Source organism: Tachyglossus aculeatus, chromosome 21 (assembly GCF_015852505.1).
Source record: "Tachyglossus aculeatus isolate mTacAcu1 chromosome 21, mTacAcu1.pri, whole genome shotgun sequence".
Taxonomy (NCBI): Eukaryota; Metazoa; Chordata; class Mammalia; order Monotremata; family Tachyglossidae; genus Tachyglossus; species Tachyglossus aculeatus.
In genome coordinates, this window is record NC_052086.1 from 24558650 (window position 1) to 24572927 (window position 14278).

The 14278-nt window shown below is 39.9% G+C and overlaps 1 protein-coding gene across 4 annotated transcripts in view; it reads right to left on the reverse strand.

Moving 5' to 3' along the window:
- The window catches only part of CLIP1 (CAP-Gly domain containing linker protein 1), a 116904-nt gene that overhangs the window by 18074 nt on the left and 84552 nt on the right, over window positions 1–14278 (reverse strand). For all 4 annotated transcript variants that reach the window (XM_038763764.1, XM_038763762.1, XM_038763763.1 and 1 more), the window contains 3 exons: window positions 13690–13806; window positions 11391–11497; window positions 6866–6986 (listed from right to left, as the gene is read on the reverse strand). In XM_038763764.1, the coding sequence (XP_038619692.1) occupies window positions 6866–6986; window positions 11391–11497; window positions 13690–13806 (345 nt within the window). The remainder of the gene's footprint in view (window positions 1–6865; window positions 6987–11390; window positions 11498–13689; window positions 13807–14278) is intronic.

Sequence of the window (14278 nt, forward strand, 5' to 3'; positions counted from 1 at the left end):
ACTAGGATGTGGGTGGAATTTTGTGTGACAGCCTTTTGTCTTAGAGAACAATTAAAAAGTGGCAAAGATTTCCCACCTTTATAACCCAAGAGACCCTGAAATCCAGCACCCAATGCAACCTATCTTAAAAGCATTTGGAAAGACTGCTAACTGCCAACTTAACATGCCCTCAACACAGAGAGTCCTGGTGTCCCCTGAGTAACGGCATTATAATGTTAGCCATTAGCATTTAGAAAGCCAGAATTCTCCAAAGGCACTGAACAAAAGAAAGCACCTACACCTCTCTCGAGGATGGAGTTTTCTGATACAGTTGCTGCTGAGTGAATCTTTTCTTCAGCACTTCTTCACCAACTGAGAAGGTTTACAAGCGAGGAGTACAGTTCAATCCCACCGGTGAGAGTTTTGAAGTCAAAAATAGCGGTTACACTTTGACAGCACAAAGTACTCCCCCTGTGTCTGAGGATTTCTAGGTTCACTACCCACACAGGGGCAAGCTCGGTGATTTCTTTCAACTCCATCTTTTAAAGGAGAAAGTGAAAAGTCATGGAAAAGGTGAAAAGTGTAGCCTTTTTCACTGTTCTAAGTGCTGGGGTAGATACAATCTCATCAGGTTGGACACAGTCCCTGTCCAACATGGGGCTCACAATCTTAATCCCCAATTTACAGATAACAGGCACAGAGAAGTGAAGTGACTTGTTCAAGGTCACAGCAGATGAGTGTTGGAGCCCGGATTAGAATCCAGGTCCTCTGAATCCCCAGCCCGTGCTTTTTCCACTAGGTCACACTGCTTCATCTCGAAGCTCTTGTAGAAAAGATTTACCAGAATGCACAGTTATGTTGCTACCACAGATCTTTTGTTATAAAAACCCTAAAATAAGGGTCTATATAATATGTATCTATTTTACAACTGCTATTCTGCAAACAAATTTTATCAAAACATATGGACATCTGACAATTACTCTCCTCTCCTTCAAAGGCATATTGAAGGCATATCTCCTCCAAGAGGAATTCCCTGACTAAACCCTCCTTTCCTTTTCTCCCACTCCTTTCTGGGTCATCTTGACTTGCTCTCTTTATTCATGCCCATCCCAGACCCACGGCATTCATTTACATATCTGTAATTTACTTATTTATATTAATGTCTGTCTCCCCCTCTTGACTGTAAGCTTGTTGTGGACAGAGAATGTGTCTGTTATACTGTTGTATTGTACTCTCCCAAGTACTTAGTACAGTGCTCTGCAAACAGTAAGCACTCAATAAATACGACTGAATAAATTAATAAAGTGTGTGTGTGTGTGTGTATGATGACAATAATGATAATGATAGCATTTATCAAGCACTTACTATGTGCAAAGCACTGTTCTAAGCACTGGGGAGGTTACAAGGTGATCAGGTTGTCCTACGGGGGGGTTCCCAGTCAATCCCCATTTTACAGATGAGGTAACTGAGGAGCAGAGAAGTTAAGTGACTTGCCCAAAGTCACACAGCTGACAAGTGGCGGAGCCGGGATTTGAACCTCTGACTCCAAAGCCCCTGCTCTTTCCACTGAGCCATGCTGCTTCTCAAGTAAATCAAAGTAAAATCAATTTTAAAGTTGTCCAGTGTAACGTCCTCAGGGAGCACACATGTTGATGGATGTTTGGTTCCCAGTCTGGGGATGGAACATACTTCTGTTGGAAGTCCTACATTTTTTCATCAAAGGCTCCTTGATGCCTTTGCATAAAATGAACACCTGCCATCATCCCTAATTATTAAGCAGGAAGTTGTAGGTGTCTCTCACTCTTTGGAACAGGGAGAGTTTGATCACAAAGGGAAACGCCTTCACATTCCCACAAAAACTGAGGGTGTTAGAGGGACTCTAGAAGAGTAGTCTACATGGACTCCTCTTAGAACAACAATGAGGAAAATCAGGAAGGCAAAATTCAGCTTAGCTTAGACAGTGCCTTTGCAACTCATCTCTGCCTCCTGATTTATTCCTAAACAACATTTGAATCTGTTCAAACCAAGATAATAATCATAATAATAATAATAATAATAATAATAATGGTATTTGTTATGCTAAGCACTGTTCTAAGAGCTGGGGGAGATAAAAGGTACTCAGGTTGTCCCACGGTGGGGGGGGAGGGGCTCACAGTCTTCATCCCCATTTTACAGATGAGGGAAACGAGGCACAGAGAAATTAAGTGACTTGCCCAAAGTCACACAGCTGACAAGTGGCGGAACCAGGATTAGTACCCATGACTGCTGATTCCCAAGACCATGCTCTTTCCATTGAGCCACACTACTTTTCTACATGGCTAAAGTTCGGGAAGAAGCCCTGATTGCCCGACAGGTAAAGGTCTCTCCCTTTCCCTACATTTTACTTAAAACTGTTTCTTCCTAACCAATAAACAATACTGAACTGGACCCAATTTAACCAGCTGCTATATCTCCATTTTCTTCAGTCTTAACCAGCTGCTACATCTCCATTTTCTGCAAACCCCACAGTTGTGGTTAAAACCGTGACGGCTGATCTAATGCACAATGTTTCCAATATGAAACATCTCAAGGTAAAAATAGCCTTCTCCTTCTGCACCCGCAATTCTTTGGCTAATTAAAATTCAAGTGATTACTTGTGGATGAATTTGCATTAAGTCCAGAGTATGTAATATATCTGCTTTAACCTTTGGCGTTCAGGAGAAGTTAGTGGTGAAATTCTATTTTTGAATCTGGGCTATAGTTGGCCTGCAGAAGCAGGACACATTTTTGACATTTCCACAGAACTGTGAAAACCAGCATTGTTCCCATAGTGACAGCTCAGTGTATTTGCAGTACATTCAGTCAGGCACATGTTTTTGAGTTTGGAGTGGCAATTTGGATATTTTTCAAAAACTACCATGTCAAACAGAGCTCAGCGCTTAGAACAGTGCTCATAGCTTAGAACAGTGTTTTGCACATAGTAAGTGCTTAAAAAAATGCCATCAAAACAAAGGTGGAATGTACTACTGATTAATATTCATTATTTTTATGCATCCCATGTATCTAGTAAAGCAAACTACATACTGCAAGCACTTAATAAATGATGGTGTCTTTTTCTTTTGGGAGGCAGGAAATAGTGAAGGAGAAGTTAAAAAAAAAAAAAAAAAAAAAACCAGGCCTTAGTCCAGGTCTTGTAACTACTCGTTGTGTGTCCCTGGGCAAGTCACTTAACTAACATATGCTTGATTTTCCCATCTGAAAAATGGGATAATGCCATCTAGTCTTCCCTCCCTCAAACATTATGAGGACAACAGGTAAGAAGAAATTTGGGAAAATAAAAGGAACTGATGGGGCGGCAGTCAAATTTATAAGGCAATTTTCCATTATCATTATTATTGCTCGTTATACAAATAAATGAGAGATGGATTTCATTATTTGTATTCTGATGTCTCTGCCTGAATCCACTGTACCATTTTATTTTGGATCTTTACTAGCTAGAAAAGAGGGTACGTAGCCTCAAATTAGAGCTTCATTACACAAGGAAACCTCAGGAGGAATAAGCAGTCCATTGGGAATCCTTGTTTGATTAGAAGAGAGAAAATGCCTGCTGTGATACCCAGCATAATAATCAATCTTTAGTATTTTCTGAGCTCTTAGTCTGTGCAGAGCACTGTACTGAGTGCTTGGGCGAGAGAAATAGTTAGTACACTCAATCCTTCCCGTCACCTGTGTGTAAAATACATTACAGGTAGCAGCAGTGTTGCAACAAGAGTTCAGCAATGGATACATTTGCCTATCACTGTGTCCATGACTTCACCACTTACACACTATGCAACTCTAAGTTCATCAATGAACCAGTCCTGTTTCAGTTAACCCATTTTCCCAGCCTAAAAAAAAATAGGAATGCGTGTGTGCAGCAATGATGGTAACACGTTCTTCTCTTTGTGCTCAAACTGGCCCAAATCATTCACAGTACTCTGAATTTGTCCAGAGTCCCTAGACTTAAGAATGAAGGTATGCTACTAATCTTGTATCATGAATAGACGGGGAATCCCTTCTAAAGCAAAGAGTTTAATGTGACTTTCTATTCTCTCCAGGTTCACTGCATAAATCTGAAAAAGGAGATAGTTGAGAGACGGGAAGAACAATCAAAGGGGAGGGTAGACACTCATCTAATGCAGTCTTTAGGGTTAAGAGCTACTCAGTTAAAGTTGACCCACTAACGACTGTTTCACGAGGAAAGCTTAAACAGTTTCCAATAGATTTTAGGATGCCTTGGCTTCTGCCAGGCAATGCAAATAACTGGGATATGCTTAGTAAGAGATGGGGAAGAGCATCAGTTTATGTCCTTGAGAGAAAAAGGGTGAGGTTCCCTAGATATTTCCATATTGGATATGGGACACTCCTGAAAGGACTTTTTCATAAATATAATCTAACTAAACTACACTAACATATCTATGACCCTTTGCTAAGGATAGCTGCCAACATCTGAAGCCTAAAGCTATGAGTCTATCAATCTTATTTACTGAACACTTACTGCATGCAGAGCACTGTACTAAGGGCTTGGGAAAGAACAGTATAACAGAGTTGGTGGACATGTTCCTTGCCCATGAAGACTTTAGACTAGAGGGAAAAATGTTGTATTCAATTTATCCAATCCCAGCCCTTGCATGGCACTTATGATTCTTGTGTAAGGAATGATTTCTAGTCTAGTACAGGTAAATAGACTTTCAAGGCCAAAGAAACAGGAAGAGACCCTGTCAATGCTTTTGCTTTCATCATAGGAGGGTATCTAAACCTTCCAAATAGATGGGCAACTAGCCAAAATAATTGATTCAGCTCTTCTAAGAAAGAAGAATCTAAAATTTCCTTTATTAACACATTCCTGCATTTAATAACCCTCAGGGACAGGAGGCCTTTTATCTATACTATAGGAAAATTTTAAGCCCATTCTATCATGGAGTTATAAACCAACTATTTACGATTCTCTTAAGAGGAAGGGGGGGGGGAATCAGACTAAGTACTTGATGGGTTAAGTCAGCTCAGACTTCCTTCATCTGTTCTACTTTCTAACTCATAATCATTCTTTGTGACTTTTGTTGGACTTTGAAAAAATAAAAAACCCCAGCTGTGGGGCATACTATCAGACTCAATACTTCAGCAATGATCTGATCATTAATATAGAATGAGAATGGATACCTACATGCAATATGTTATGTATGCAACCAAGTATCAAATTTTAAAGTTCCTCTCCTCACCACAGCAAGGCTTACGGAAATGTAAACAGCTGCAACAAATATCCAGGCCGCTTCTCCCACCAATTATGACAACCTGATGCTCAAACCATACTGGAGAGAAACTTAGTGAGCAGGTTTGGGCTGAGAAAAAAGGACTTGGCTTTCTTTAAGATCTTTAGTTTCTCTAGATTCCCATGACAAACCTGACAGTCTCTCAAAAGGAAAAAGCTAACACTAATCAAACCTTCATACCTAATAACCTAGAATATGAGGGAACACTTACTTTCTTTTTATTCTTATCAATCCCACAGGGAGGGCTGGAAGGAGGCAGAGAAGTAAAGGGGATAATGGTGTGCTGGACACACAGATAAGAAAATGATTCAAGCAACAAGTTAACAAGGAAAAGAGAAGTAGCTTGGCATAGTGGCAAGAGCCCGGGCTTGAGAGTCAGAGGTTGTGGGTTCTCATCCCAACTCCACCACTTGTCTGCTGTGTGACCTTGGGCAAGTCACTTAACTTCTCTCAGCCTCATCAGTCAAATGGGGATGAAGACTGTGAGCCCCATGTGGGACAACCTGATTACATTCTATCTCCCCCAGTGTGTAGAACAGTGCTTGGCACATAGTAAGCGCTTAACAAATACCAACATTATTATTATTATTGTTAAGGATAAAGGTACAGTGAAGTTCTAAAGTTCAAAGTGACTCTGACTGCAGAATACAAAGACTTTGAGAGATGTAAAACCTACTCCGTTCCCTAAACTCCGCAACAAGTATCTGAGCCAGGCACTTGTATCACCAAATTGGTTACTCATAGTTATAAATGGCAACATCTTGTACCGGATAATATACTGTCACAAGAATGGTCAATGTTTGCAAAGCACGTTGGAAATTTAAAATGCCATCCTAGTGCTAAGCACAGTAGTGACGACAACACTGCAAAATTCTATTTTTAAAATGTGATTCCAAGATGTTCGTCTGTATTCAAACTTAACCCCATCAGTCTAGCAATGTAACGCCACTTGTCTGACTGTTAAAAAAGTATCAAGTTTAGATAGTTCTTAAATAGAAGGAACTACATTTTAGTGTTGAAAAGCACTATGTAAGCAGACTGTAAAATCAAGTCCTACTTGCTGCGTATCCTGTCGGCAGAAACCTGTTCGATAAATAGAAGTATCCAAGGGGGGGAGTTTTCCTGTTATTCCTTCCATCTCACACATTCCGAATATGAACAATGCACAGGCATATGCCTGCAGTTCCATTTAGAAAGCAACCCCAACAAAAGGGATTCTCCTGTTTACCAACAGGTACCTCCAAAACACACAAAACCCTTAGGATTGGTTTTCCTTAGAAATGACGAAAATCGACTCCATTTTATGGAGGGGAAACCTTCTTGAACAAGTACTTTGAAAACTAAAACTGTAAAAAGGAGATACAAGTGAGCTCTTTAGTCTAATGACTTAGCAATTAAACCTCCCTTGGGGTTACTTATTTGCAAGTTCCCAGTGGCTTTTGCCTTCGAAAGACTGTAAGGGCATTTGCTCAAGTCTGAACTCAATCCAACATTTAATACAACGCTCTGAAATCCCGCTTGTGTTAGCTACAGAACAACTGATGGCAAAGAAAATAACGGAGGATTCCAGCAGCTTTTTCAAATTGGAAACCACCTACCTTTTGATGACTTGTGACTTCGTCCCTGCTTCTTCCAAGCTCCTCGGCAAGTTTAATGTTCTCCTCTTGCAACGTGGAGAGCTGCTGGGACTTCTGAGCTGCCACCAACCTCAGGGCTTCACTGCAAGGACAGGCAGTGCGGGGTTACCATAGAAACAAGACAGGCAAGGAAAACTGTGGGAGAGAACTAGCTTCAGAGCACTGAGGAAAAATGTATCTGGGTTACGTGCCTAATAGCACCTATAATAATAGGTGAGTGACTGCCATCCACATGGGGAACTGACAAGATGGCTTTAACCCTTTCAAAGGAAGGTTCTCCAAAATGTCCAGGGTTAGCTCTCCGACACTGACCAGGCTTTAACTGCTCTGCTTTGTATGCTGCTCTTTCTGGCAAATGGAAAAATCCTACGGCCCCGGTAGCCAGTATTTCAGAATTGGGTACTGACGTGAGCGAGACATATTTTGAAAATAACCAGAGGTGAAATGCCCCAGGAAGATATGGGTTTTAAAATTACGTAATAGTTCATTATGGGCAGGGAATGTGTCTGCCGAGCCTGTTGTATTTTACTCTTCCAAGTGCTTAGTACAGTCTCTGCACATAGCAAGTGCTCAATAAATACGATGGTTAATAGTTGGCTTTCCAAAGAACAATACTCTCACTCTAAGCCTGATTTTTCATTGTAAATAGCGAAAACAAAATACCTGACCTCACTAACCTTCATGATTAATAAGTGTAGAAGAGTTAAGTATAATCAGAGGTATGTACATTAAACTGAAACATTTTCCAGGCATTCAAGTTAGTCCTATTATAGGAAATTAATATTCTGCAGTGGAAGGTTATTGTGCAATTAGGAATTTTAGGTAAATAAATGCTGGTTAAAATCCACTTAGTGGGTTGTCACACACTGTTGAATTCGGAATCAAATTATCTTGGTACAAATCCATTTCCTGATGGCACAAACATCTATTTTTAACCTCGACTTTCGACTGAGTAGTGGTATTCTTCACGTTTTGATTTTTCTTAATGTTGAAATTTATGTCAGTGATGGGGAAGGCTCTCACAGATTGGGAAGGTTTAGAGGATTAAATCGAGATTCAAAAAAAGCTACCCTTCTTTTCACCTAAAACTTATTTTTAGAATGGCAGATTGGCAAATACTGTGAAACTGGAAAGAAAAAAAATTAGAAGTTTTGGCCTCTAACATTTTGACTGTCTAAAGGCTCTGAATTTGTGGATATAAACAAATACAGAGACATGCAAAGTGTTTAGTACAGTGCTCTGCACCCAGTAAGCACTCAATAAACATGATTGAATGAATATACAGTTGATTTCTTAACAGTATATATGTGAGCTAAAGGAGTAAGCAGCATTTACAGCTGTAAGGCTTTGAAAAAGGCGGGGGAAAAAGCCTTTTGCAGAAGCCTCCAGTTTTGGAACCGCTGGGCAATATTAACAAGATGAGTTACTGTTAATTTCCTAAGAATCTAATTTGCCAAAATACAGAGACATGCAAAATGCTTAGTACAGTGCTCTGCACCCAGTAAGCGCTCAATAAATACGACTGAATGAATATACAGTTGATTTCTTAGTATATACGTGAGCTAAAGGTGTAAGCAGCATTTACAGCTATTAAGGCTTTGAAAAAGGGACAAAAAAAAGCCTTTTGCAGAAGCCTCCAGTTTTGGAACCACTGGGCAATATTAACAAGATGAGTTACTGTTACTTTTCTAATAATCTAATTTGCCAATTCCATTCTTGAGCCACTTTAATTACTATGCTGTACACTGCTAAGCCTTCATTACCCTGGCAGGCGAGTAATTAAAGGGAGAAAATGGATTGGAAGATAGAGCGTTTCTTAATACAAAATTATAATAATTTATTCTTTACTCCTATTTGATTCAGGGGCACTCAAAATAGTAACAGTTCTCTTCAACCAGAGGAAAAACTAGGCTACATGAGAACGAATGGGTAACTAGATACCAGTGAGGGGAATCTCACTATCAAAAGTTATTTAATTTAATTTTTAAGTGACGGAGAGGAGCTCAAGACTGGGGGCTTAGAACTTGAGATGTGACCAGCAGAGTTTAAATCAGAGCTCCTTACCAGCAGTGATGTCACTTTCCTTTTTGGAGCTACAGTTCTCTGATCAAATAGGGAATGACAGTTATACTGAATCAATGAAGAGGATGAGCACCACTCATATAAATAAATGCTAAGCACCACTGGGAATAAAGCCTGTGTTTTGCAGCTAGAGACAAACCAGTAGGTCTGTGGCTACCAGATAAGATTCCTTCTTTGTGACGACCCCCCCAAGAGAAGAATTCCCATTAAGAAATTCTTCATGTCAAAAGGTGGATCTGGACTTTACTTAAAACACCATATGTTGGGAACCCACCCAGTTCAGGGAGAAAGCCAGGTCAAGCTGAAGAGCGATCACACCCTGGGCTGAGGGGGTAGTAACAATGGGATCCAAAGACCTCCAAGCCAATTTTCACTTCTGACTGAAGTGAGGGAAAGACAGTGGTATTATATAATTGGGTGGGGAAAGAGGGAGGGTTAGAGGGGATGAGAGGGCATCACAGCCCCAACCAATTTCCTGGAATCTATCAGTAGATAAAAAGCAAAAGTCATTTTCTCTCTCAAGCAGGAGAAGGCCTGATCGTCATAGGGAACCATTACGGTCTTCCCATTTCCTGGCCGACCCATATCAAAAATACCAACTTGCAACATTCAAGGTGGTCTGAGTGACACTGCATGTCTCAAATTCCGGGAGAAGGAAAGACAGCCTAAATCTGGATTTCTCTGCCCTCTATTCCCTTTTGCTGGGACACAATCAGCTCACTGAAAGGAAGGCTTGGGCAAAAGGAGATAAATTAGTAATCTCCTCCTGAGACTCAAATCCTGCCTTACCAGCTGCCCATTCATTCATTCACTCAATCGTATTTATTAAGCACAAAACAAATGGAGTAAAAACATGTTGCTATTTCAGTAGGACAAAGGTTTACTTAACACACATTAGGTGAGAACACTGAAGCCCAACTTTTCAATGAAACAAATGGAACCCATGCTCCTTTGAGTGCACTGTACCCACATTGGTACAGATTTTGTTTATCCCACATGTACATAAACCATGAAAAATGAACTACTATGAAATTCAGATCTTGAAATTCAGTCATAAGGTACTAGATTTATAAACCCATGACACCTCCATCATTTCCAGGAAGAGGTGGCCAATGAACTTCAATTAGTTCTTTGTCTTCAGAAGGCAAAAGACAACGGGGTAAAGAAAATAAGGAAATTACTCCAACTTGATCCAAGAGGTAAGTCATGCACAATTAGAATCTGGATGGGGTTCGTAGGAAAATAAATATATACAGCACTTACACTGCCGAAGTTGGGGACATTAGTCACATAACCAAGTTAGCAGTCTGTTTGCAAGAACACTCTAACAGCTCTCAATGATTACTAGATTAATTCTTCAGAATAGTAATTATGGTATTTGTTAAGGGCTTACTATGTGCTAAGCACTGTTCTAAGCACTGGGGTAGACACAAGGTAATCAGGGTGTCCCACGTGAGGCTCACAGTCTTAATCTCCATTTTACAGATGAGATAACTGAGGCACAGGGAAGGTAAGTGGCTTACCCAAGGTCACACAGCAGACAAATGGCAGAGCCGGGATTAGAACCCATGTCCTCTGACTCCCAAGCCTGTGCTCTTTCCACTAAGCCACGTTGCTTCTCTTTTGATAGCATTAGTATGATCCAGTCAAAGTTGAAACAAAACTCAGAAGCCAAAATGACTGGCTAATAAGGGTAAGGATCATTGTTTTATAAGCAATTTGGGTTTCATCAATTTGTCCTATTAACAGAGGGCTTCAAATTCTTTATACTAACCAAACAGTTGTAAAAAGTCAAACACATCTATTTTGCCTTCTCCGTTAAGAAAATTGTCAACTCAACTCCAGTTTTTGTTCTGTGAGGTTCAAAGCAGAAAGAACACAACAAGACTGACACTGTCTGGATGGAGCCTCTGGCAACTGAAATTATTAAATTCTGAAGTCTGAAATCTCAGAAGCACAGCATTAAAATTTTACTGTCACAAACCTAATCTGGAAACCCTAAAGCTCTAAAAACATATCTTTAATTCCACCCGTTTGCCTTCTATCCTACCAATTGCACAATGCCTTAATTAACTGGGTGTTAGCAAAAAATGTGATTCAAGTTATTTTTATTTTGAATGCTACGAGAAGGAATGGGGATTTAATGAAAAATACTGATGCCACCAGAAATTGAAACTAGGTTCTATCTCATGCAGTAGCAATATTCTGTTTGATATATGTAAAGCAGAATAGTAACAAAACTCATCCTTCATAATTTTGATCAGCCAGTACATTGCTTCTTCCCTCTTCACCTTTTTCTAAATGACACTGGATTAAACACTAAAAAGGAGAATGTTGTCATGAGGCTCCAACGTACACTAAATTACCTAAATAGGTCTCAAAAGAAGCATGCAGAGACACTTACAGTTCTTTCTTGAACTCTTCCAATTTTTGGTTCCCTAAACTCAGAAGTTCTTTTGACTTATTCAGCTCTTCCACATTTTTCAAATTGTTACATTTAAGTGTATCCAACTGTGAAAGATGGGGGGAAAAAAAAGAAAATCTTGTTGAAAGGAATGAAAAAAGAAACTTTTAGTGACACGTACAGTAAATCTACTCATGAAAAAGGCAACTCAAAGGCTTACTTTTGCGATTAAATCATTTTGGAAGATTAAAAGCTTTAAACCTCCTCTTATCCCTATATTCAGATAGACATTTTCCCTACACAGTATGTTCACATTAAAACTATAAACTCTGAAGTTAAATAGACACTTAAAAAACTACCTGTAACCTTAACAGAACTTCAACATTTACCTCTATATACTTAAGCAAGACAGATTTCCCAAGCGGTTGTTGGAAACAAATTAATGGCTCAAAAGTTGTTTTTACAGAACAGAAAATATTAATACAGATTTTAGCCCTGCACTGGATTTAGCCACATCAGTGCAGAATTGTAGCCATTCTAGAGGAATGATTTCTGAGGTTACACACACACACACACACACACACACACACACAAAAACAAAACAAAACCCTAGATCTGCATTCCTTCCAGTACCGCAACATGTGAAAGGGAGAAAGTGGAGGACTGAGCTCCTAAGACAAGAAATCCTTTCTTCTGATCATACGTTCTTGGTTTCCAAATGGTTATCGGGCCTTTCTGAAGAACTTGCTGTCCCTGCAGCTTCTCTTGTTCAGCTTACAGTAGCTGCTATATTTCTCTGCTGCTCGAAGCCGTCACTGATGTATTCTGTTACCTAATGGATAAGCTCTTACTATCCTCAGGCTATTATGGGCTGCCAGATCTTATTGGCATTAATACTCAACTGATTTTCTTGAATTGGTAGCAGCTTACATTTCCATTATAGCCTGTGCAGAGCTACCCCTGCTTCTCCGTTGCTTTGTTCAGTTGCTCTTCAGAGATCCAAAATTCTACAAAAACCTCTGCTGGCACATAACCTCTTTATGGAAATAGTGTCAGAATTTTTCCTTTCTTCCATTTTAAGAAATCACTGCTGCCAGAAAATGTGCGGGGGCAGAAGGAAGAGGAGTTTCCCAGAAAAAGGATATCTACTTTTGTGCCACAGAAATGACCATAAAAGTAGAAACATGATAGATGACAATAAGATAAAAGAGTTCCTCCAGATATAATCAGTAGCTTCACTGGTTAGGAGTGAGGAAAAAAGGATTTTGTAGAGATGAGAAAAATGATGTAGAAAATCAGGATTTGTCAGTATTCTTCTCACTAGTTTCAAAACTATGCATTGCAGTTTTAACACACAGTGTTTTTCCTTTTAAGATCGCCAGTGGTAAAGGGGGGTGTAATATTACTATCTTTGCATCATTTTTTTACAGTATTCATTCAATCGTAATTATTGAGTGCTCACTGTGTGCAGAGCACTGTACTAAGCACTTGGGAAGTATTGTCTTTCTAGTGCTTAACATGGCTCTTTAACATCATGGGTTCTCGCCAAACATCTTTCCTCTTCCCCTTTCCTAAGAAACTACTGAAATAAGCAACTCAGTTTTCATATGGTCCCAAGCGCTTAGTACAGTGCTCTGCACACAGTAAGCGCTCAATAAATACGATTGAATGAATGAATGAATGAATGAATATGGGCTACCCTTGGAGAAGACACACTCAGTTCTGCCATAAAACATTTTCACTCCGTGCTCTGGCTAGGATGTAGTGGCAGAATTAGAGAATGTTCTTCTGATAATGTGTGCCTGGTTGGGAAGCAGAGTGGCCCTGTGGAAAGAGCATGGGTCTCTGGGAGTCAGAAGGACTTGGGTTCTAATCCCAGCTCTGCCACTTCTCTGCTTTGTGCCCTTGGGCAGAGCACTTAACTTCTCTGTGCCTCAGTTTTCTCATCTGTAAAATGGGGATCAAGGCTGTGAGCCCTATGAAGGACAATGACTGTGTCCAACCTAATTAACTTGTATCTATCCCAGTACTTAGGAGAGTGCCTGGCACAGAGTAAGTGCTTAACAAATTCCATTATTATTATTATTATTGTTATTATTACAGCATGGTGGAGGAAATGGGTGTGTTAAAGCACATGGCACTGACACCTGAATACTGCATTCTACAAAAATCCAACTCCCATGTTAAAAGAGAAGTGTGTGTGTGTGTGTGTGTGTGTGTGTGTGTGTGTGTGTGTGTGTGAGAGAGACATATATAGCTGAGAGAGGGGGAAAGCTTTTAGCTGTTTAAGTTGAATTACTTCATTTTGCAGTTTCTCATTAATTTGCCTGGTGTCCTCCAGGGAAGCCAGGGTTTCTGTCTTCTCTTTGGTCATCTGCTCCATTACCTGCAAAGCATCTTCTGCAGTTTGAGCAACCTACATACAAAACAGTATTGTTAGCAATGACAGAATCCATCATTAATGGTCACAGTTTCCTTCATGCAGCCCACTCTCCACTCAGTGAACAGGAATGTTTAAAGGGTTTTTTAACCAAAACATGTGTTTTCCCTTCAATAAGCGGCTACAACAAGTAGAAAACACACTAAAGGCTCAAGGCACATCAAAATTTCAGACCCCTTCCCAAGGGAAGCCTTTACAAGCTAACTGTTTTAAATCATGTTTATCCTTAAAATCAAGTCTAAGTTTGGTGCTACTAGTATCAAAGGAATTCCCTCCTCAAAAGATTAATCTTTAGAGAAATGTGCCACAGTAAAAAAAGAACAACCAAAAAAAATCCCCCTAAAACCGAAAAAACCCCACATAGCACTGACTGCTTAGACAAGGGAGCTTGATGGAGGGTTTTTTTTTCTGGCTAATTAAAGCAGAATTGTAAGCTCTGGCTAGTTAC